Source organism: Dipodomys merriami, unplaced genomic scaffold, assembly GCF_024711535.1.
Source record: "Dipodomys merriami isolate MVZ:Mamm:240054 unplaced genomic scaffold, mDipMer1.0.p SCAF_176, whole genome shotgun sequence".
In the NCBI taxonomy this organism is placed as follows: Eukaryota; Metazoa; Chordata; class Mammalia; order Rodentia; family Heteromyidae; genus Dipodomys; species Dipodomys merriami.
In genome coordinates, this window is record NW_027203115.1 from 1,803,031 (window position 1) to 1,824,737 (window position 21,707).

Genomic DNA, 21,707 nt, shown 5'->3' on the forward strand with positions numbered 1-21,707 from the left:
TTTTTCTGGGGACAGCTAGAAGGAAAGAGGATCCCAGACACCCCTCTGGCCTGCTGGGGTCCACAGGAGGGCAGGCCTTCGAAGGAACTCCCTCCTCGATGCCCCTGGGTGAGGCTCCAGACCCAGCCCTGGGCTGGGTCAACCTTTCCACCTGTCTTCCCATGGTCTGAGCCGGCTGTCCACCTCTCCCAAGCTCACCTTTGCAAAGGCAAAGCAAACCAAACCAAACCAAACAAGTGGGCATTTAATAGAAAAATAAAAAGAAGTGGAAACGCATTAGTGTGGCAAGATGTGGCATTTGGCTCTGCCCGCAGCCCAGCACCCCATACTCAGCCCAGCTGGAATGCCTCGGTGGTCCCCATCCCTGTCCGCCCACCTGAGGAATGAAACAGCCTCCAGGGAGGTGGGGAGCTGGGCTCAGAGGCACCCCCTTTCCTAGGGGCCTCCCCACCACCGCCTCACAACAGCTCAGGCCGCCCAGCTCCTGGGACTCATCCATTGGCCCTTCCAGAGCCAACCTCCAGACTGCTCAGGGCAAGAAGCTCAGCCCTGTGCCCTGAATCTAGGGCCTAGTGCTCAAGCCTGGGGACAGGGGCAGGGAGGTGAGGGGTGGCCGGGGCGGCGGGTACACCTGGGTGGCTGCACACTGCAGGGAAGGCTCTGGCCCATGGCGCTGAGGACTCTGCACCTCACAGTCCTGCCATCTTAGGATGGAGCTTTGTTTGCCTGCAAGAACCGGAGAGACACGCGAGACTGCAGGAGAAGTCAGGCCTGCCCACCTCCCCCCCCACCCCGCCCCAGCAGCATTTCTTAACACCCTCCCACCACCACCATGCTCAGGGTCCACCGCAGCTTCCAGAAGGGCCTGGCACTGTGGGCAGGGGCAGAGGACATGCTAACACAGGCCCAGAAGCCCCGGCACTCCTTACAGCAAGAGCAGTACAGAAGCTCCATGACCCGGAAGCAGTTGTCCAGCAAGGCTTTGGGCCGCACCAGTTTCAGACTCAGACCTGGGGTACTCAGAAGGGATAACACTGCTTCTACCTGCGGACTGATCTCCACATCCTGTGAGGGAAGAAAGGTCAGGACCCGTAAAAAAAAAAAAAAAAAAAAAAAGAGGCCACCCCGCCTAGAGCTGCCCCAGATCACTGAAGGATTTCTTGTGACCCAGTCATTGCCCTGAACCCAAGTACAACACAGGGACGTCTGTTTCTCCATCGCTGGAAAAACCACCACAGGGCACAGGCCTTGGGGCCTCCTTACTATTCTAGCATGTACATGGCTGCTCACTGCAGGCAGGAGCCAGCCCCCTGACCAGGGAAAACTCCATCAACTGCAAGGGACAAGAGAAGAGCCTCGCGAGAGACACTGAGCTGCAAATCACGTAGGCAGGGCCTGGTGTTTGGCCCCAAGCTCTAATGGCTTCTCAATGCCTAGCAAAAGGGAGCACATGGAAACGAGTTGGGCACCAGAAGCCTATATATAGGGGAAAGCAGAGGCATCATGAGAAATACGGGGCCTTGCTGGGGACAACCTTCCTGAAGGCTGTAGCAGCCTAGGAAACACATCTGTGCTGAATTGCGACCCCCGTAACCCCCGAACGCCACAGCTCAACAGTACTCTGCAGTACCAGTGCACAGCTCTATTTGGATGTAGGGCAGATGTAATGAAGAATTACAGAGTGACCTCTTTCTGGATTTAAGGCAGATCCTGTAGAGAGTGTGGTGTGTGTGTGTGTGTGTGTGTGTGTGTGTGTGTGTGTGTGTGTGTGTGTGTGTGTGTGTGTGTGTGTGTGTGTGTGTGTGTGTGTGTGTGTGTGCTGAGGCTTTAACTTAAGGCAGATCCTGTAGAGAGTGTGGTGTGTGTGTGTGTGTGTGTGTGTGTGTGTGTGTGTGTGTGTGTGTGTGTGTGTGTGTGTGTGTGCGCTGAGGCTTTATCTTAGAACCTGGACTCGATCCCTGAGCTTTTTTGGCTGAAGGCTAATTCTCTACCACTTGGGTCACAGCTCGACTTCCGGCTATTTGGTGGTAAATGAGAGAAAAGTCTCCTGGACTTTCCTGCACAGGCTGGCTTTGAACCAGGCTGGTGACCCTCAGAGCTCAGCCTCTTCAGTAGCTAGGATTACAGGTACAAGCCTTCTCCTTCCTTAGGCTCCTCTTCCCACGCTCTCTCCCCACCTTGGACATGCCAGAACTTTCCATGCACTCCCCTCTTCCCTCCGCAGCCACACCCTGGCCACCCCTGTGGGACCCACACGCTCACTCGGCCGCGCAGCTCACCGTGAGGCCCTCCTGGACGTTCACCAGCAGCGTCTGCACCTCCTGCAGGTACTTCCAGGATGGGTGGCCCTCCAGCAGCACGCTCTGCACGGACTCCGTGGCGTTGAGACTCACCAAGACCCACAGATAGCGCAGTTCACGCGCACTCACCCGGGCCCTCTGCTGCAGGGACAGGAGAAGTCAATGGAACCCCCAACTGCAGGCCTCTGGGCTGTGATCGCCTCCCCCTGGGATCTGCCCCTCCAAGGGAACAACCTGGAGTCTGATTGGGGGAGGGGGAGCAGGCTTGATTGAGCGGCTGACGAAAGATGCGTGTATGGCAGCACCACCTGCCAAGACCCACATGGCCTCTGAGGGGGTTCACGGGCCCAGTCCCAGGGGATCCTCACCAGCCTGGTGATGTTGGCAACTCTGAGCACCCCCTCATAAGGCACGCTGATCCTGTAGTTGATGGGGAAGTAGTGTTTCTAGAAAGATACAGGAACAAACCAGGAAATCATAGGCAGAAATGTCTTAGATAGAAGCTGACACAGGAGAGAGCCAAGCAAGGCCCAGCCCACAAGGGCGAGAGGCTTCTCTAGCCAGACGTAGCCCAGGTTTCCCATGAGACTAACGACACCTCGCTTTGCTCTGAGAGGCAGGGCGGGACGAAGCAAACACACCGTTCCTATGAACGCAGAGCTTTTGGGAGGAAAGACCTATGGTATTTAGGAAGGCATTATTTGAGGAATGAGGGAGATGGTCTAGAAATAACTACAAGTAATGATTGCACAATTCTATGAACACACCAAACACCAGTGAGTGGAACAATTTAAATGGGTTGAATAGTAGGAGAACTGTATGTCAGTAAGGCTGTTATTGAAAAACACGTATAGAGCCAGGCATGGTGATGCACACCTATAATCCCAGCAGGAAGATTGTGAGTCCAGGGCCAGCTTGGGTGACACAAAAAAGATTGTGTCTCAAAAGTAAAATAAGGGGGGCTGGGAAGGTGGCTCAGTGGTAGAGTGCTTGCCTTGCATGCAGGAGGCCCTGGGTTTGATTCTGCAGCACCACATAAGCAGAAAAGGCCGGAAGTGGTGCTGTGGCTCAGTGGTAGAACGCTTGCCTTGGCTGAAGAGCTGAGGGACAGTACCCAGGCCCAGAGTTCAGGCCCCACGACCAAAATAAGGGGGCTGGGAAGGTGGCTCAGTGGTAGAGTGTTTGCCTTGCATTCATGAGGCCCTGGGTTCCATTCTTCAGCACCACATAGGCAGAAAAAGCCAGAAGTGGTGCTGTGGCTCAAGCACTAGAGTGCTAGCCTTAAGCCGAAGAACAGGGACATCACCAAGGCCCAGAGTTCAAACCCTACGACTGACCAAAATATGAAAATAAAATAAAAAAAAAGACATGTAGAGTCATGTGGATATCTCCACTCTTCAAAAAGAACTAACAGCCAGGAACCATTGGCTCATGCCTATAATTCTAGCTATTCAGGAGGCTGAGATCTGTAGTTCAAAGCCAGCCTGAACAGGTAAGGCTGTGAGATACCTCCAATAAACAACAACAACAAAAGCCAGAAGTGGAGCTGTGGCTCAAGTGATAAAATGCCAGCTTTCAGCAAAAGCAGCTCAGGGACAATACCCAGGCCCTGAGTTCAAGCCCCAAGACCAGCAAGAAAAAAGAAAAGAAAAGAAACCAAAACATTTCAATTTGTAGGTCTTTTTCTCCCCTGCCTAGGGGTCCCCTAAGACTTCCTGCAGTCCCTTCCTGGGCCATAGGATGAGTACCAGGTTGGGGTGGGCTCAAATATCAGGCTGAGGAGAGGTGGGGCCCTGGGAGATGATGGGAGGGGGATGGGAAGGGGGCAGTGAGTGCAAACCAAGTACGTCAATCACGTGACAGAGAAAGATGCAGAAGGAAGCTATGGTAACCTTGGGGCTAACCCAGGTCCAAGGAGGGGCCCTGACTGTCCAGAACCCTGTGCGGGGTGAGCCACGGCAGGTACCCGTGAGGTTACCATGTACTGAAGTCGGTTCTTGTACTGAAGCTTGACCCGCAGGTAGCCGGTAATATCACACTCCTTGTTCTGAGCCAAGGGCCACACCTCCAAACTCTCGTTCCCCAAGGCCATGCCAAAGAGGATCCCAAGATCTGTGGACCACACCCAAAGAGACCCCATGAGCACCAGGAACGGCACCCACATCTCCCTACATTCTGCATACATAATGTCATCCAAGCGGGGCGCCTGTAGCTCACGTCTGTAATCCTAGCTACTCAGGAGGCTGAGATCTGAGGATCACAGTTCAAAGCCAGCCTGGGCAAGAATGTCCTTAAGACTCTGATCTCCAAATAACCACCAAAATGCCAGAAGTGGAACTGTGGCTCAGGTGGTAGAGCGCTAGCCTTGAGCACAAAAGTTCAGAGACTGCGCCTAGGTCCTGAGTTTGAACCCCAAGGTCCTGAGTTTGAGCCCCAGGAGGGCACAGATTAAAACATAATTTATAAATGACCAGCGTGACCCAAGAGACTTTCTTTCCTGCTCTATCGAAATGTGCCATTCCTCTCTATTAAATGTAGGGTGAGTCTGAGGCACTTCACAGTTTAGCAGCTGTCCCAACAAATGCTGTTATCTTTTAAAACAGTACCAGTCTTTGCCACTAGAGGTCACTATGGTCTGAAAACAACCTTTGTTCCACATACTTGAACAGGAAAAACTAGAGGAAAATGTGGAATCAGGCACTGGTAGCTCTCACCTGTAATCCTAGATACTCAGAAGGCTGCTGAGGATAGTGGTTCAAAGACAGCCAGGGCAGGAAAGTCCATAAGACTCCTATCTCAAATTAAGCACCAAAAAAATCCAGACATGGAGTGTGGCTCAAGTGGTAGAGCCCTGAGCCCAAAAGATCAGGGACAGTACTCAGGCCCTAAGTTCAAGCCCCAGGACTACCAAAAAAAAAATGTTAAGAGTGTAGGGGGACTGGGAGTGTGGCTTAGTGGTAGAGTGCTTGCCTAGCATGCATGAAGCCCTGGGTTCAATTCCTCAGTACCACATAAACAGAAAAGCTGGAAGTAGCTCTTTCACTCAAGTGGAAGAGTACTAGCCATGAGCAAAAAGCTTAGGGACAGTGCCTAGGCCCAGAGTTCAAGCCCCACACTGGAAAAAAAAAAGATGAATAGGGGTTTAGTGGGTCAGAGAAGAAATGAAACAGAAAGTGTATATCCAAAACACCAACCTCATGAAAACATTTTCATCTAACAAAAGGGAAATGCAAAGGTTAGTGTGTATGTGTTCTCTTTTAATGATCTGCCAAAATAATTAGACAGAGGTGCTGTCATTCTGTTAAGAACAGATTTAGGGCTGGGAAGGTGGCTCAGTGGTAGAGTGCTTGCATCGCACGCATGAGGCAGGCCCTGGGTTCGATTCGTCAGCACCACATAAGCAGAAAAAGCCGGAAGTGGCACATCGGCTCAAATGATAGAGCACTAGCCTTAAACTGAAGAGCTGAGGGACAGTGCCCAGGCCCAGAGTTCAGGCCCCACAACCAAAAGAAAAAGAAAAAAAAAGAACGAACAGATTTAATCAAGTCCACACCCTCTGACCCACTAAATTCAAAAAGTTGGAAAAACAAGACAGACATAAACCAAAAGATTTATGAACACATATTGCAACATTATTTTATAATAGTGACAATTTGTTAAAAGGCCAAGACATTCCACAATCATAAATGTAGCCGCTGGGCACTGGTAGCTCATGCCTATAATCCTAGCTACTTGGGAGGCTGCAATCAAAAGGATTGCTATTTGAGGCCATCCTGGTACTGCGGGTGAGACTCCTTCTTAGCCAATAGTTGGGCCTGTGCCTGCCATCCTATCTGCATAGGAAGCTGAGATCAAGAGATTGGGGTTCCAGACCAGCCCAGGTAGAAAAGACTATGACATGTCCATCTCAGTGGAAAGAAACTGGGAATGGTAGTACATGCCTGTCATCCCAGCTACAATATGAAGTCTAAATTAGGCAGATGGAGAGATCCAGACATGCACCTGAGCAGGAAGCAAGACCCTATCTCAAAAATAACCAGCACAGCCGGGCGCTGGTGGCTCACGCCTGTAATCCTAGCTACTCAGGAGGCTGAGATCTGAGGATCACGGTTCAAAGCCAGCCCAGGCAGGAGAAACCGTGAGACTCCTATCTCCAATAAACCACCAGAAAACCGGAAGTGGCGCTGTAGCTCAAGTGGTAGAGCGCTCGCCTTGAGCTGAAGAGCTGAGGGACAGCGCCCAGGCCCAGAGTTCAAGCCCCATGACCGACAAAAAAAAAAAAAAAATAACCAGCACACCAGGTGCTGGTGGCTCACACCTGTAACCTTAGCTTCTTAGCAGGCTGTGATCTGAGGATATGGTTCAAAGCCAGCCCAGACAGGAAACTCTGTGAGACTTTTATCTCCAATTAACCACCAGAAAACCAGAAGTGGCTCTGTGGCTCAAGTGCTAGAGCACTAGCCTTGAGCTGAATTGCTGAGGGACAGCGCCCAGGCCCAGAGTTCAAGCCCCACCACCGACAAAAAAAAAAAAAATAGCACTTAGGTGGGATAACATACGTATGTCATCCCATGCACAGAGAGAAGCACAAATAATCAAAGCCCAGGCCAGGGCTGGGAAGGTGGCTCAGTGGTAGAGTGCTTGCCTTGCATGTCTGAGGCCCTGGGTTCGATTCCTCAGCACCACATAAGCAAAAAGAAAAAAGCCGGAAGTGGTGCTGTGGCTCAAGTGGTAGAGCATTAGCCTTGAGCTGAAGAGCTGAGGGACAGCGCCCAGGCCCAGAGTTCAGGCCCCACGACCAGACCCCAAAAAACAAACAACAACAAAAAAAAAGCCCAGGCCAGCTCTTGCATAAAACAAGACCCCGTCTTGAAAATAACCTACCAAAAGTAAAGTGACCCAAGGGGTAGAGTGCCTGCTTAGCAAACGCAAGAAAAGTCCATGAGATTCTTATCTCCAAGTAGTCACAGAAAAAGCCAGAAGTAGGGCTGTGGCTCAAGTGGTAGAGCATTCTCCTTGAGCACAAAGAGGCTCAAGGACAGAGCCCAGACCCTAAGTTCAAGCCCAGGACCATAAATAAATAAACAAATAGTCACTAAGCTTATCTTATATCATCACATAAGCTATCGTGAACATTCTCTGACAGTGTGATTTTTGTTTTTTGTTCTTGGAGTTTGAACTCAGGATTACAGGTGTGAGCCACCAAAACCCAGCTAGTGGCCAGAAAAAGAGAAGAGAGAGAGAGAGAGAGAGAGAGAGAGAGAGAGAGAGAGAGAGAGAGAGAGAGAGAGAGAGAGAGAGAGAGAGAGAGAGAGAGAAGAGAAGAAAGAAAGAAAGAAAGAAAGAAAGAAAGAAAGAAAGAAAGAAAGAAAGAAAGAAAGAAAGAAAGAAAGAAAGAAAGAAAAAGAAAAGGAGCCAGGTGCTGCTGGCTCACTCCTATAACCCTAGCTACTCAGGAGGCCAAGATCTAAGGATCTCAGTTTGAAGCCAGCCCAGGCAGGAAACTCTAAGATTATCTCCAACAAACTAGAGAAAAAAGCCAGAAGTGGCTCTGGGGCTCAAGTGGTAGAGCTCTTGCCTTGAGCAAAAGAAGCTCAAGGAGGGCTGGGAAGGTGGCTCAGTGGTAGAGCACTTGCCTTGCATGCATGAGGCCCTGGATTCGATTCCTCAGCACCACATAAGCAGAAAAAGCCAGAAGGGGTGCTGTGGCTCAAGTGGTAGAGCACTAGCCTTGAGCTGAAGAGCTGAGGGACAGCGCCCAGGCTGAGTCACTGTCCTGGTCCACCTGTTAGGAGTAGGATCGCTGGGAGGACTTCCCCCATTCACTTCCTGGCACCTTCAAGATTTTGTCTGTACATTGCCATGGGCCTGGCCACTCCCCTTGTTCAGTCTTCTAGCCCCACCCTGACTGTCGTGCTGGACCCTCCCAGCAGGGTGGTCTTCCCTTACCGCTAGTCCCCAGGTCTACTAGCCCTGTGGCTGCCTCGTGTGGGCTGCAGCTACCCATTCTTCACTTCAACAGAACTCTGACAGCCATATTTTTGCAAGGAGTCCAGGTTCCTGACTTAGTGTTGGGTCAGAGGAATGGATAAGCACAAAGCTAACCATTGTTTAGCCCTTTGACATTGACTTGCTGTCTGCCTGGTGCCACACACTTATACCTGAGCGCACACACACACACACACACACACACACACACACACACACACACACACACACACACACACACACACACACACACACACACACACACACACACACACGGTCAAGATCATTCCTGTACTGGGCGCTGGTGGCTCATACCTGTAGTCCTAGCTCCTCAGGAGGCTGAGATCTGAGGATCCTAGTTTGAAGCCAGCCCAGGCAGGAAAGTCCATGAGATCCTGATGTCCAATCAAACACTTTCCTCTCATCCCCCCAAAAAAATCCAGAAGTGGAGCTCAAGTGGTAGAACGCTAGCCTTGAGCAAAAGAAGTTTAGGGACAGGTGCCCAGGCCCTGAGTTCAAGCCCTAGGGCCAGCGCGTGTGCGCGCCCCACCCCCACAGATCTGTCCATAATTGGTTTTTTCCCTATGTGGCAGTCATCACAAGTTGCACACTCCATCCTCAACCCTTGCTCCAGGGACTGTGTCTCCGTACATGGCTTGTCCCCGTACGCCAACTGCCTCTTTGAGCCAGGTTTGGGTCTTGGAGTGCTCATAAAACCTTAGCTTGACACAATGGACACTCAAGCTGCCCAGGAAACCCTGTAAAAGTCTGGCCTGCCTCCCCCGCAGATCTCTGGGTCTGCAGCTAGACCACAATTTCTAACTTCTGTAGTCTCCACTGGGGGAAACCTGTGATCAGGCAGGAATAACACAGCTACAACCTCAAAGCGACTTGTCACCTCCATTTTCTGAACCCTAAGAACCACACAGCCAATTCATGCTGACCCAGGTCTGGAGGCCTTCCTGTCTCCTCCTCGTCCCTCCAGAAATGAGAACCGTCAAGGCAGAAGCAGAGGCTAAGCAACACTCCGAGTAAAGCCCTCCCTGCCCTGCTCTCTGCCCGAGGCAGTGAGGAGGAAGGACCTATATCCTTTCCCAAATGATCCTTTGTGTCTTTGTAGACGCAATTAAGTGGAAGCTCTCAAGATGAAATCATCCTGGAGCTGGGGAAGGTAAAAAGTGTCCCGGTAAGTGGTATCAAGGTAAGAAGATGATACCAGATGATACCAGAGGGAAGGGTCATGTAAAGGCTGACTGGGGCAAATTAGAGCGATGCTACCAGAAGCCAAGGAATGGCGGGAGCCACCAGAAGCTAAAAGAGGCAGGAAGAACCCTACCCCAGAGATGCAGCAGGCGCCTGGCTCTGCCACACCCTGATTTCAGATCTTGTCTCCAGAACTGGGAGAAAATACAAGTCTGTTGTTCTCGGCCACCAATAGGTTTGAGCAGACCAAATCCGCCAGCACCCTAGCCCTTCTGCCAGGTAGCCCGGCCCTGAGCCACACTTTCTCCCTTACTCCCAGCTGTTTCCTGCCAAGTCCTGAGAGCTGCCTTCTAGAACTTTCTCCCTTCCACCTTGCCTGTCCCCTCTCATGTCCTCCTTATCACCTCCTGCCCAGACAACTGCGATGGCCACCAGAATGAGCCTCAAAAGTGGAGGAACTCCCAACCTCAGGCCTCACCTCAGCACCCCCAGATCCCCTACCTAGTGTTCAAGGCCTCCACCAAGGCCTTGGCCCAAAGCACCACCTTTCCAGTCTGGCTTCTCTCAGTTCTATCCTTAGACCTCTGCCTCACGGATCCCTCTGCCTGGAACACAATCTACCTGCGTGAGCCCCGCCCAGACTCTGAGACCATGTCAAGTGGCATGGCACCTACTCTACATTCCCTGATCCTCAAAATCTGGACGCTTGCAGGACACTGGGTGTGGCTGGTCCTTCACCCATTCTAAAAGGCCATTGGCCACAAGGACCTGGTGCACCAGCTCCTCTCTGAATCCCCATTGGCCCAGCCCTTCCTTCAGTCATTCAACACATGGCTCCTGGGCACCTACCTCCCAGCCAGGTAGCAAAACCAAGAGCCCCAAGGCAGGCAAGGGCCTGGTTGTCATGGCAACCAGGGGGCTAGTGGGTAGGACTAGAGGAGTGCGTTGCACTGGAGTCAGTGATGTAGATTTGGGGGACAGGGGTTGTTTCTGCCTCCCACCCAGCGGGCATGCGATCCCCCCATGCCCTTTCCTTATTTATTTATTTATTATTTCTTGTTCATGGGGTTTGAACTCAGGGCCTAGGCCCTGTCCCTGATTTTTTTTCTTCCTCAAGGCTAGCCCTCTACCACTTTAAGTTCCACTTCCAGCTTTTTGGTGGTTAATTGGAGACAAGAATCTCATGGCTTCAAACTACGATCCTCAGATCTCAGCCTCCTGAGTAGCTAGGATTACAGGCGTGAGCCACCCGCTCCCCGGCTGGCTCCCTTTCCTTTTCTATTTTCCATTCAACTTAATCTTTTGGCCAACCACACTGCTATCTTTCAGAGTTTCATCCTGTAATGGATGGGGGTGGCCATAGGGGGGGCAAGCTACCTTCTCCAGATCCCTGGCTGCACGCATCATCCTGTGTCTGGGTCCCCAGCCCTCACCCCACACCCACTGCCCCACCCTGCTCCCCGGTGCTGGGGAATCTAGGGCTGACTCACTGCCACCCACCCCAGCGCCTGCCCTCCCCCTCTAGCCACTGTCTGGCTCATCTATCTAGTGGGTGGGGGTGGGGGGTCAGGGGCAGGCAGGGCAGAGGGCAGCTGTGGAGTACCCCATCCATGAGGCTGCCTGAAGCCCAGCGGAGAAGCATCTCAACTTCTCCTGAACAAGAACACCCTTGTTGCCATGGTTACAGCAAAGCCCCCCCCCCAACCCTCCCCCCACCACATACACCTACCCACCCAGTACTCACAGTGCAGCCAGGCGAGTCCCCGTGGCATGGTGGATGCTCAGGGTTCCCCGCCACCTCTGAGAGCAGAGGTGCTGGTCCCCCTGTGCTGTGTTCCCCAGAGATGCAAGCAGAGGCTACATGGCCTCGGGTCAGCCAAGGGGGCCACCACGTCCAGGAAGGGCTGCCCCCCCCAGAGGAGCAGCGGGCAGCAGGGAGGGACAGAGCGCCCTATCTGCCTGGCAGGGCAGAGGACAGCCAGGGGGCAGTGGCCGCCAGCCCCATGGCCGCCAAGGTGCTGATGGGAGCCAGCAGCCTCCCGGTCTTCTCCTTCCTTCTTTCCTTCTGAGGAGGAGGAGGAGGAGGAAGAGGAGGAGGAGGAGGAGGAGAGTCCCCAGCAGGCCCCTCGGAATCTAGGGCTGGGTGGCGCTTTCTCTGATTTCTCTGACTGCAGCTGCTCAGTGTGAAGTCTGGCCCTGGAAAAAGGAGGAGGGAGACTTGATTATGTAAGAAGCGGCGCTGCTGCTGCCACTCAGTCCCCACGCAGACAGAGGAACCCACCTCGCCCACTGCACCCACCACCTGGCCAGGGACAGCCCGCCCTGGCGGCTGGCCACGCGGGGACACGGCTCCCACAGAGCCAGTGACTCCGGGATCCCCAGCAGCTGCATGGGGCCAAGGAGGGAGTTGTCGTGACGTTGGCTGCCAGCCTTGGCCCACACAAAAGCCACCCGAGAAAGGCTGGGGCAGTGAGGTTCACAGGCCCGGCAGCTGCCCGGGGAGGCGGCAAGGAAGGCCAGGGGAAGCCTGGGTCTGCAGGGAGCTGAAAGGCAGAAGCCGCTTAGCCCTGCTCACCTTTGGACTTAGTTCCATCCTCATATCAACCCCCGGAGCACTTTTTTCTGCCAGGTAAAATACTGCTGGTCTAGTTATATTGGAACCCTAGTTAAATACTTTATGAGTGTGTGTGTGTGTGTGTGTGTGTGTGTGTGTGTGTGTGTGTGTGTGTGTGTGTGTGTGTGTGTGTGTGTGTGTGTGTGTGTGTGTGTATTTAGCACAAGTGCGTCCCAAATATTACAGGGGGTAGACTTATGTCAAGAAAGTATTCATGGTTGCCAGGCACTGGTGACTCACTCCCGTAATCCTAAACTACTCCAGAAGCTGAGATCTGAGCATCTTTGTTTGAAGCCAGCCTGCGTAGATAAATCAGAAAGATTACAGGCACTGGGAAGGTGGCTGTTTGCACATTTCACTATAATTAAAAAGTGGAACAGGGGCTGGGAAGGTGGCTCAGTGGTAGAGCGCTTGCCTTGCATGCATGAGGCCCTGGGTTCGATTTCTCAGCACCACATAAGCAGAAAAAGCCGGAAGTGGGGCTGAGGCTCAAGTGGTAGAGCGCTGGTCTACAGCTGAAGAGCTGGGGGACAGTGCCCAGGCCTAGAGTTCAGGCCCCACAACCGACCAAAAAAAAAAAAAAAAGAGAGAGAGAAAGATTCCAATAAACCAGCAAAAACAGAAATAGAGGTGTAGCACAAGTGACAGAGCACCAGCCTTGGGCTAAAAAGCCAAATAAGAGCAAGATGTACTGGTGGCTCACACTTGTAATCCTAGCAACTCAGGAGGCTGAGATCCAGGGATCATGGTTCAAAGCCAGCCCTGCCAGAAAAGTCTGTGGGACTCTTATCTCCAATAAACCACCAGAAAACCAGAAGTGGAGCGGTGGCTCAAAGAGATAAAGTACTAGCCTTGGACAAAAAGAGCTCAGGGACAGCGCCTAGGCCCTGAGTTCAAGCCCTACTACTAGCTTACACAAAAAAGTATTCATTGTAGCTGGATATGTTAGTGTACACCTATAATTTCAGCATGCTGGAGGCTGAGGCAGGAAGATCTTAAATTCAAGGCCAGCCTGAGGTATGTAATACGACCCTAGCTCAAAAATAAGCAGAGAAGAAGGAGGAGAAGGAAGAAGAGAAGGAGGAAGAGGGAGAGGAAGAGTTTGGACTACTGCCCCCATGTTGTAGATGAGGCTGAGCTGGCCAGTGGCTGGGTGAGATGCAGTCTCAGACCAGGTTCGAATCCATCCCCTTGTGCCTTCTGTTCCCCTCTGGTCAGGAGATGTGGCCATAGGTTGAGGGCATAGGATGGGAGGGTCCTCTCTCTCTGGCACCCACACAGAATGTACCAGAATTGCTGGACCTTGGCCAAGGAGTATAGGTCATGTTTACCTAGTACATATGAAGCCCTCAGTTTAATCTCTAGCACTGGGAAGAGATGGAGGAGGAGGAAAAGGAGGAAGAAAAAGGAGAAAGAATAGAAGGAGAAGAAATAGGAGGAGAAGGAGGAAGAGGAGGAGGAAGAGGAGAAGCTCCCAACCGACAGGTAGGGCCCCAGTAAAACAGAGTTGTTCAGATTCATGGGTTGTTCTCAGTGTGGCACCACCTGGCCCTCCTCCCTACTGCCCTTCCCCTGCTCTGCCCTTCCTTTCCTCTTCCTCTTCCTCCTCCTCCTCCTCCTCCAACTCACTCTGGCATGATCACTACCAACAGTACCCTAACTAGGCCTTTTTGGTGTTGTTGTGAAAGTATAATTTATACGTGCAAAATTCACCTTTGTTTTCTCTCTCTCTATTCTATCTTTCTTTCTTTCTTTCTTTCTTTCTTTCTTTCTTTCTTTCTTTCTTTCTTTCTTTCTTTTTTTCTGTCTCTCTCTCTCTTTCTTTCTTTCTTTCCTTCTTTCTTTCTTTCTTTCCTCAGTTGTGGGTCTTGGGCACTGTCCCTGAGCTTTTTTGCTGAAGGCTAGCCCTCTGTCACTTTGAGCCACAGCTCCACTTCCAGTTTTCTGGTTAATTGGAAATAAGTCTCGTGGCCTTTCCTACTTTCCTGGCTTCAAACCACCCTTCTCAAATCTCAGCCTCCTGAGTAGCTAGGATTACAGGCATGAGCCACTGGCGCCTGGCCAAAATTCACCTTTAACCATGTGCAATTCCAGGAATTTAGACAAATTCAAAGAGCAATAATCAAGATATAGAATATTTCCACTTATCCACCAGCGTCCCTCCTGGCACTCTGTCATGAACGCCTCTTCCTTCCTAGCACTAAGCAACGGCCCATCTGTTTTCTGTCCAGCACTTTCTTCCAGAATGTCACATACACGCACTCCTCGGTGCCGCCTCACGTATCTCCCTCCTTCCACGTGGCAGGCTACACCTGGGCTACTGTCACCTTGTCACACGTGTTAGTGGGCTTCTCCTTTTCCTTGCTCTGTACTAGCCCATCACATAGACAGGTGTTGTGTTGTGTGCCCCCAGTGGAAGGGCACTAGGGAAACTCCCAGCTTTTAAAAAAAAATAATTAATTAATTTTTGCCAGTCCTGAAGACTGAACTCAGGGCCTGGGCACTGTTCCTGAGCTTCTTTTTTGCTCAAGGCTAGCACTCTACCACTTGATCCACAGTGCCACTTCGGGCTTTCCCTGTGTATGTGGTACTGGGAGTCAAACCCAGGGATTCGTGCATGCTTGGCAAGCACTCTACCACTAAGCCCCCTTCCCAGCACACTTCCCAGCTTCTGATACTAACAAAGGAGGCCGTGGCAGGCTGGTGCTGGTGTGAAAGAATCTTCCCTCTCTCTTGGGCTGATTTAACTTTTCAGTTACGGCCCTTCATACCGCTGCACTCTGCGCGCTGCCCACGGGGCCGGGGCTGCTGCCCATCAGGCTATGCGTGTGCACAGCACTGAGAAATACACAGCTCAGCCACTGCCCCCCCAGGCACATGCCACTCTGTCCATGTCCCACAAACCCTTGCGGTAGCCCCCAGCACTGAATCCCACCACACGTCCTGAGCTGTTAATCCCTGATGGAAGCAAGCAAGCAGAGGAGTGGCATCATCTCATCATGCTATATTTGTACCAAGTCCTGAACCTGGCCAACCATTCATCTGTGGGCCCATTCCTGGACCTAAACCAAAATAGGGGAAGGAGAGAAAGCCCAAGGGGGACAAATGCCAGATGCAGGAGCTGAGGACACATGGTAGAGGCTTTTGACAGGATGACAGATGGGTCTAAAGCCTTCAGAGCTCTTCCCTGATGAATGAATGAGGCCTTCAAGCCTTCTGCTTCCACGGCCTCCTCCAGTGCCGGGGAGACCAGGCCTGCCCCTCAGTCTCTCTCTGGGGGTGGAGAGAGGTAGATGAAGATTTTGGAAATGTGTCTCTCCTCCACACCACCCCTGGGACTTACAGCATTACCGGGAAGTTCATGTGGGCAAGAGTTGAGCAAAACAAAAAACTAGAAGTGGGTGTAGTTGTCTGCATAGCTCAGTGGTGAAGAACGTTTTCAAAGTCATAGAAATAAATTTTTTAAAAATGACTATCAATTTCAGCGAATGCTGACATGTATGGGGAGGGCCAAGGTCAGGGAGAGGGCTGGTGTGCGGACGAAAGGGGTAACAGAGTTGAGTCTGCGGTGGAGGGAAATGTAGAGATGAGGACTGAATGAGAGCGATCCAGTGAGGGAGTTTAAGGAGATTAGATCCATAGGTGATTGGGTGCTTTGTTTCCTATTCTTTTATTTTTATAGAACAGAACTCAGGGCCCTGCTTATCCCAGATAATCCTATAAGCCTAGCCATTCTCAAGATCGTGGTCCAAAGGTAGCTTGGGCAGATAAATCAGAGAGACTTCAATGAACTAGCAAAAAGATGAAAATGGAAGTGTGGCTCAAGTGGTAGGGCACTAGCCTTGAATGAAAAGGTTAAAGGAGAGCTTGAGGCCTTGGGTTCAAGCCCCAGTACAGAACAAAAACATAAAAACAGCCAAGAAGAAGACAAAGGAAGCCGGGTGCTAGAGGCTCATGCCTGTAATCCTAGCTACTCTGGAGGCTGAGATTTGAGGATTGGGGTTCAAAGCCAGCCGGGGCAGGAAAGTCCATGAGACTCTTATCTCCAATAAACCATCAGAAAACTGGAAGTGGCGCTGTGGCTCAAGTGGTAGAGTGCTAGCCTTGAGCTGAAGAGCTGAGGTTCAGCGCCCAGGCCCAGAGTTCAAGCCCCATGACAGACAAAAAGAAAAAGCGAGGAGGAGGAGGAGGAAGAGAAGGAGGAGGAGGAAGAGGAGGAGGAAAGTCTTGTCAATCCAGCAAGGTCCTGTTTAGCCTGGGGCTTCACTGTCCCTTCCTTTCCACAGCCACCTGCTCTGATTCTTCTATCCTCTACCTGAGAGCCAAGACCACCCCTGAGGGAGGGAGCAATGGAACCTGGGTTAGAATCATGGTAGTTTGACCCCACAGCCTATGCCTGGCTCAAAAGCAGAGATGCAGTTGATTAATCAAGACATTCACAAGAGGCCTTACGTGCCCACTCTCCCAGCCATGGAGCCCATCATCCCTAAAATACAGAGGTTGGAGATAAACCTGTTCTATTTCGTGAGCTGGAGGCCAGCTGAAGTGAGCTGATCCAGATTGGCCTCTGCCCCCTCTTGCTTCTGGGAAGACCTGGCCTCATATAAGTAAGCCGGGTAGCTTCCCAGAGGAGGTGTTGCTGAAGCCTGAAATACCTGAAATGGCCTCTGCTAAACCAGGCAGGAATTGGCTCATGTAGCCTAATCTATGCTGATCCAGGCTAGCCTTGCTAGGTTAGCCCCAACTCAAATGGCATCCACGAGTGGGTTCACCTAGACTAGTTCCCACAAGAGAAGTAGAGCTCCAACAAAGGGAGAAAACATGTCTCTTCAATTGGTCCACCTGAGCTGGCTTCAGACTGGAGATTGTTCCTATCTCAGTCTCCTGAGTAGCTAGGATGACAGGCATGAGCCAATTGTGGGGGTGGGGGAGGGGTCTTGGGGCTTGAACTCTGGGCCTGGGCGCAGTCCCTCAGCTCTTCAGCTCAAGGCAAGTGCTCTACCACTTGAGCCATAGCGCCGCTTCCAGTTTTCTGGTGGCTTATAGAAGATAAGACTCTCATAGATCTTCCTGCCTGGGCTAAGTTTGAACCTAGATCCTCAGCTCTCAGCCTCCTGAGTCGCTAGGATTATAGGTGTGAGCCACCAGCGCCCAGCTTAAACTCCACTTCTTGATGGAAGGTGCTGCATGGGATTACAAAGGGCCTGGGTGTGGATGAGGTGAGAAATTGGGGCTATGTTTGCAACCCACCTATTAAACCCGCCTGCAATATTCTTCTCCCCAAAGCAGCCAGGCCTGACCTAAGAAGCACCTGTCCAACCTGACCCCTTTCCTCTAAGTAGGCCAGGGCCAAAGAAGTCTCAGATGTGATACAATCTTACATCCTAGACATTAAAAAAATGAAGCTGGTAAAGGTGGACACAGACATGAAGCCACAGAGCCACAGGAACCACAGCTCATTCTTCTGAAGAAGAAGAGACACTGGAAGCTGGGCAATTCCACACATGGGCATTCTGTCATACTCAGAGAATTTCACATTTTAGACTATTTTGAATCTTAGATGTGTAGCGTAGGGATGTTGGACCTATATTCCATTCCTTTTTCTTGTCAAATAATAATCCCTTGTATAAATGTATCTTTTCCCACCAAGCACTGGTGGCTCAAGCCTGTAATCCTAGCTACTCAGGAGGCTGGGATCTGAGGATTGTGGTTCAAAGCCAGGCCAGGCCAGGAAGGAAAAATCTTTGAACCTTCCTCTCTCCCCGCCCCCTTCTATCATGGAACTTGAACCCAGGGCCTGAGAGCTGTCCCTATGCTTTTTTTCACTCAAGGCTAGTGCTCTACTACTTTGAACCATAGCTCCACTTCTGGTTTTCTGGTGGTTAACTGAAGAATCTCACATGCTAGCCCTGACTAGCATTGAACCACAATCCTCAGATCTCAGTCTCCTGAGTAGCTAGGATTACAGGCGTGAGTCACCAGCACTGGGATATTTCCACTATTATTAACAGCATTGCTATGAATATTCACATCCAAGCCTCTGTGTAGACATATGTTTTCAATTCTTTTCGGTACAATAGTTCCCTCTTATCCTCAGGGGAGTGTGCCAAGAACCCCAGAGAGTGCCGGAAACTGCAAGTCCCCAACCCTGAAATCCTGCTTCTCTCCATACACACACAGCCATGAGAACAATTCATCTAGAATTTAGGTAAAGCTAAGCCCAGCAACCTAAGCTTTATTATATTTGTCTTTTCTTATTAAGTAGAGAACATTCTAAAAGAAACAGTTTTATCTAAAAGAAACACTGTAGCTTCTCCTTGGCATAGTCAAATTACCAACATCATTACTCTCTGAGGCCATTCTTCCAGCATAATAAGGGGTGTACGTGAACACAACACTGATATCCCACAATTAGATTGATAATCTGCACAGCTAAACCTGGCATCAGTGACTCATGCCTGTAATCCTCGCTACTCAAGATGCTGAGATCAGAGGATATTGATTCAAAGCCAGCCTGGGCCAGTAAATCCATGAGATTCTTATCTCCAATTAACCCCTGGAAAAGTAGAAGTGGAGCTGTGGCTCAAAGTGGTAGATACTAGCCTTGAACTTAGTGCCCAGGCCCTAAGTTCAAGTCCCAGGACTAGAACACACAAAAGTCTGCACAGCTAAGTGGCTAATGGACACGTAGCATATACAGCATGGATACACTGGGCAAAGAGATGGAACAGGATGGCAAAAGATTTCATCACATTAGTCAGGACAATATGTAATAAAGTTGTTGTTGTGGCTTTCCTGGAATTTTCCATTTAATCCTTTTGGACCAACATTGACCACAGGTCACTGAAACCCCAGATAACAAGGAGGCAGGGTAGAGGAGGTAGAGGAGCTACTGTAGATATAGAGCAATGGAGCTGTTGGGTCACATGCTCTCACTTTTCATGGAACTGCCAGTCCGCTTCCCAAACCAGATGTGGCCTTTTACATTCCCAACATACGTGTAGGGACTCCAGCATCTCCCCTGCTTGCCAGCACCTGTTCCTGGCTTTTTCACTGTGGCTGTTCTGGAAGGTGTGAAGGCATACCTCACTATGCTTTTGATTTTGATTTCCATCACAGCTAATGATGTTGAGCAGCGTCCCTGTGCCTATTAGCAAGGGAATTGCCATTTGCATATTGTCTTTGGAGAAATGCCTATTCCGTTCCTTTGCCCATTCTTAAGTTGCATTGTTTTCGTCCTTTTACTTATAAGAGTTTGTATTTTGGAGGCGGGGGGAGGGGGGGCAGTCGTGGGGCTTGAACTCTAGGCCTGGGCGCTGTCCCTCAGCTCTTCAGCTCAAGGCTAGCTCAGCGTTCTACCACTTGAGCCACAGTGCCACTTCTGGCCTTTTCTGTTTATGTGGTACTGAGGAATCAAACCCAGGGCCTCATGGATGCAAGGCAATCATTCTACTGCTGAGCCACCTTCCCAGCCCCAAGAGTTTGTATTTTAATATATTCTGGGTTCCAGATTCTTATCAGAGATATGCCTAGCAAATATTTTCTCCCATTTTATGGATTGTCTTCTTTCTTTCTTTCCTCTTTTCTTCCTTCCTTCCTGCTTAAAAAAAAAATAAGGTCTTGCTATGTAGCCCAGACTGAGCCTCCTGCCTCAGTTTCCCCAGTGCTCTCTTCTTGGACATACATATCTATGCTTATGCCAGTACCACACTGTCTTAATTTTTTGTAGCTTTGTAGTGATTTAAGACTCTTAAGATCTGGGGCTGGGAAGGTGGCTCAGTGGTAGAGCGCTTGCCTTGCAAGCCTGAGGCCCTGGGTTCGATTCCTCAGCACCATATAAGCAAAAAGAAAAAAGCCGGAAGTGGCGCTGTGGCTCAAGTGGTAGAGCGCTAGCCTTGAGCTGAAGAGCTGAGGGACAGCGCCCAGGCCCAGAGTTCAGGCCCCACAACCGGACCCAAAAAAAAAAAAAAAAAAAAAGACTCTTAAGATCTTTTCTATCTACAACTGACTCTCCTTTTCCCCCTATGTGTTAGTTGAAGGAAAGACCACTTGTCTTCTGCATTTCCTGAATTCTGGATTTGGCTGGATTTTGCATCCCTGGTTAGTCATTTGACATTTTTTTCATCTCTGTAATTTCTAGTGCTTAGATTAGGAGGGTTCATTAGCTCAAGTATAATTTTTTTTCTTGTCAGTCCTGGGGCTTGAACTCAGGGCCTGGGCACTGTCCCTGAGCTTCTTTTCCTCAAGGCTAGCACTCTACCACTTGAGCCATAGAGCCACTTCCGGCTTTTTTCTTTTTGCTTATATGGTGCTGAGGAATCGAACCCAGGGCCTCATGCATGCAAGGCAAGCGCTCTCCCACTGAGCCACCTTCCCAGCCCCTCAAGTATAATTTTTTATAGGGGATGTGGGGTACTTCCTCTCTCAGCACATCAGAAGGTACATAATATCGCTTTGATGAGCCAACGTCATGTGCTCTCTCTCATCTAGTGATTATAAATTCCCAACAAATTTTATCTCCCCTTAGATTATAGCCTTGGTCTGGGGTTTCATTAGTTGGTGACTTCCTGGTTCTATCTTTCATCTATAACTTACTATAGGAATTTTTCTACCTCTTTTTTTGTTTGTTTTTTTTGTTTTGGGCAGGGGGGTGGGGGAGGGTTGTAGGTTGTGGAGCTTGAACTCTGGACCTGGGTGCTGTCCCTCAGCTCTTCAGCTCAAGGCGAGTGCTCTACCACTTGAGCTACAGTGTCACTTGCAGTTTTCTGGTGGGTTATTAGAGATAAGAGTCTCACTGACTTTTCCTGCCCTGGCTGGCTTTGAAACGAGATCCTCAGATCTCAGCCTCCTGAGTAGCTAGGATTACAGGCATGAACCACTGGTGTCCAGTCAGTGGTCTTTTTTGTTTTTGTTTTTGTTTTTTATCTTTGAGTTCATCTGAATTTAAAGAGTAGTATCAAAACTTGTCTTGTCTTTCTCCCAATTCATCCCCCAGAAAGAGCTATGACTTTTAGTATCATTTAAAAATTATCCATTTAAAAAGTTTTTTTTGTTTTTTGTTTTTTACAATATATTAATTGCTTTATGAGAAATTCTCACAATCATCACAGTTAAGCCACTGCAGAATATTTACTTTTTTTTTTTTTACTTTGTTTTGTTTGGCCAGAAGCAGTATTGGCCTTTGTGGTGTCCTTGATATTTGTCTGTTCTCTTTTTGCATTCCTATATTTAGGTGTTATTGTTTTTTCCCAGTGCCAGGGATGATGGAACCCAGGGCCTTGGAATGCCGGCAAGGGCTCTATCTCTGAGTCCTTTTTGCTGCTTTCAGGAGGGAAGTCTTCTCAAACAGGCCATGTCTTGTGAATCTGTGTTTGCACTCATTTTTTTGGTCGGCCATGGGCCTTGAACTCTGGGCCTGGCTCTGTCCCTCAGCTCTTCAGCTCAAGGCTAGCCCTCTACCACTTGAGCCACAGTGCCACTTCCGATCTTCTGGTGGTTTATTGGAGATAAGAGTTTCATGGACTTTCCTGCCCGGGCTGGCTTTGAACCGAGATCCTTAGATCTCAGCCTCCTGAGTAGCTAGGATTATAGGCATGAGCCAA

At 50.3% G+C, this 21,707-nt stretch overlaps 1 protein-coding gene across 4 annotated transcripts in view; it reads right to left on the reverse strand.

Moving 5' to 3' along the window:
* Positions 1–228: 228 nt before the first annotated feature.
* Il34 (interleukin 34) overlaps positions 229–21,707 on the reverse strand; it is a 48,643-nt gene continuing 27,164 nt past the window's right edge. For 2 of the 4 annotated variants that reach the window (XM_070026259.1, XM_070026261.1), the window contains exons 2-7: positions 11,236–11,687; positions 4,279–4,412; positions 2,669–2,746; positions 2,280–2,441; positions 930–1,065; positions 229–726 (exon numbers count right to left, since the gene is read on the reverse strand). In XM_070026259.1, coding sequence (XP_069882360.1) covers positions 563–726; positions 930–1,065; positions 2,280–2,441; positions 2,669–2,746; positions 4,279–4,412; positions 11,236–11,263 — 702 coding nt within the window. In that variant the 5' untranslated portion in view covers positions 11,264–11,687 and the 3' untranslated portion in view covers positions 229–562. Of the gene's footprint in view, positions 727–929; positions 1,066–2,279; positions 2,442–2,668; positions 2,747–4,278; positions 4,413–11,235; positions 11,688–11,772; positions 11,829–21,707 lie in introns of those variants that run through there. The other 2 variants (XM_070026260.1, XM_070026262.1) reach the window with 2 other exon arrangements.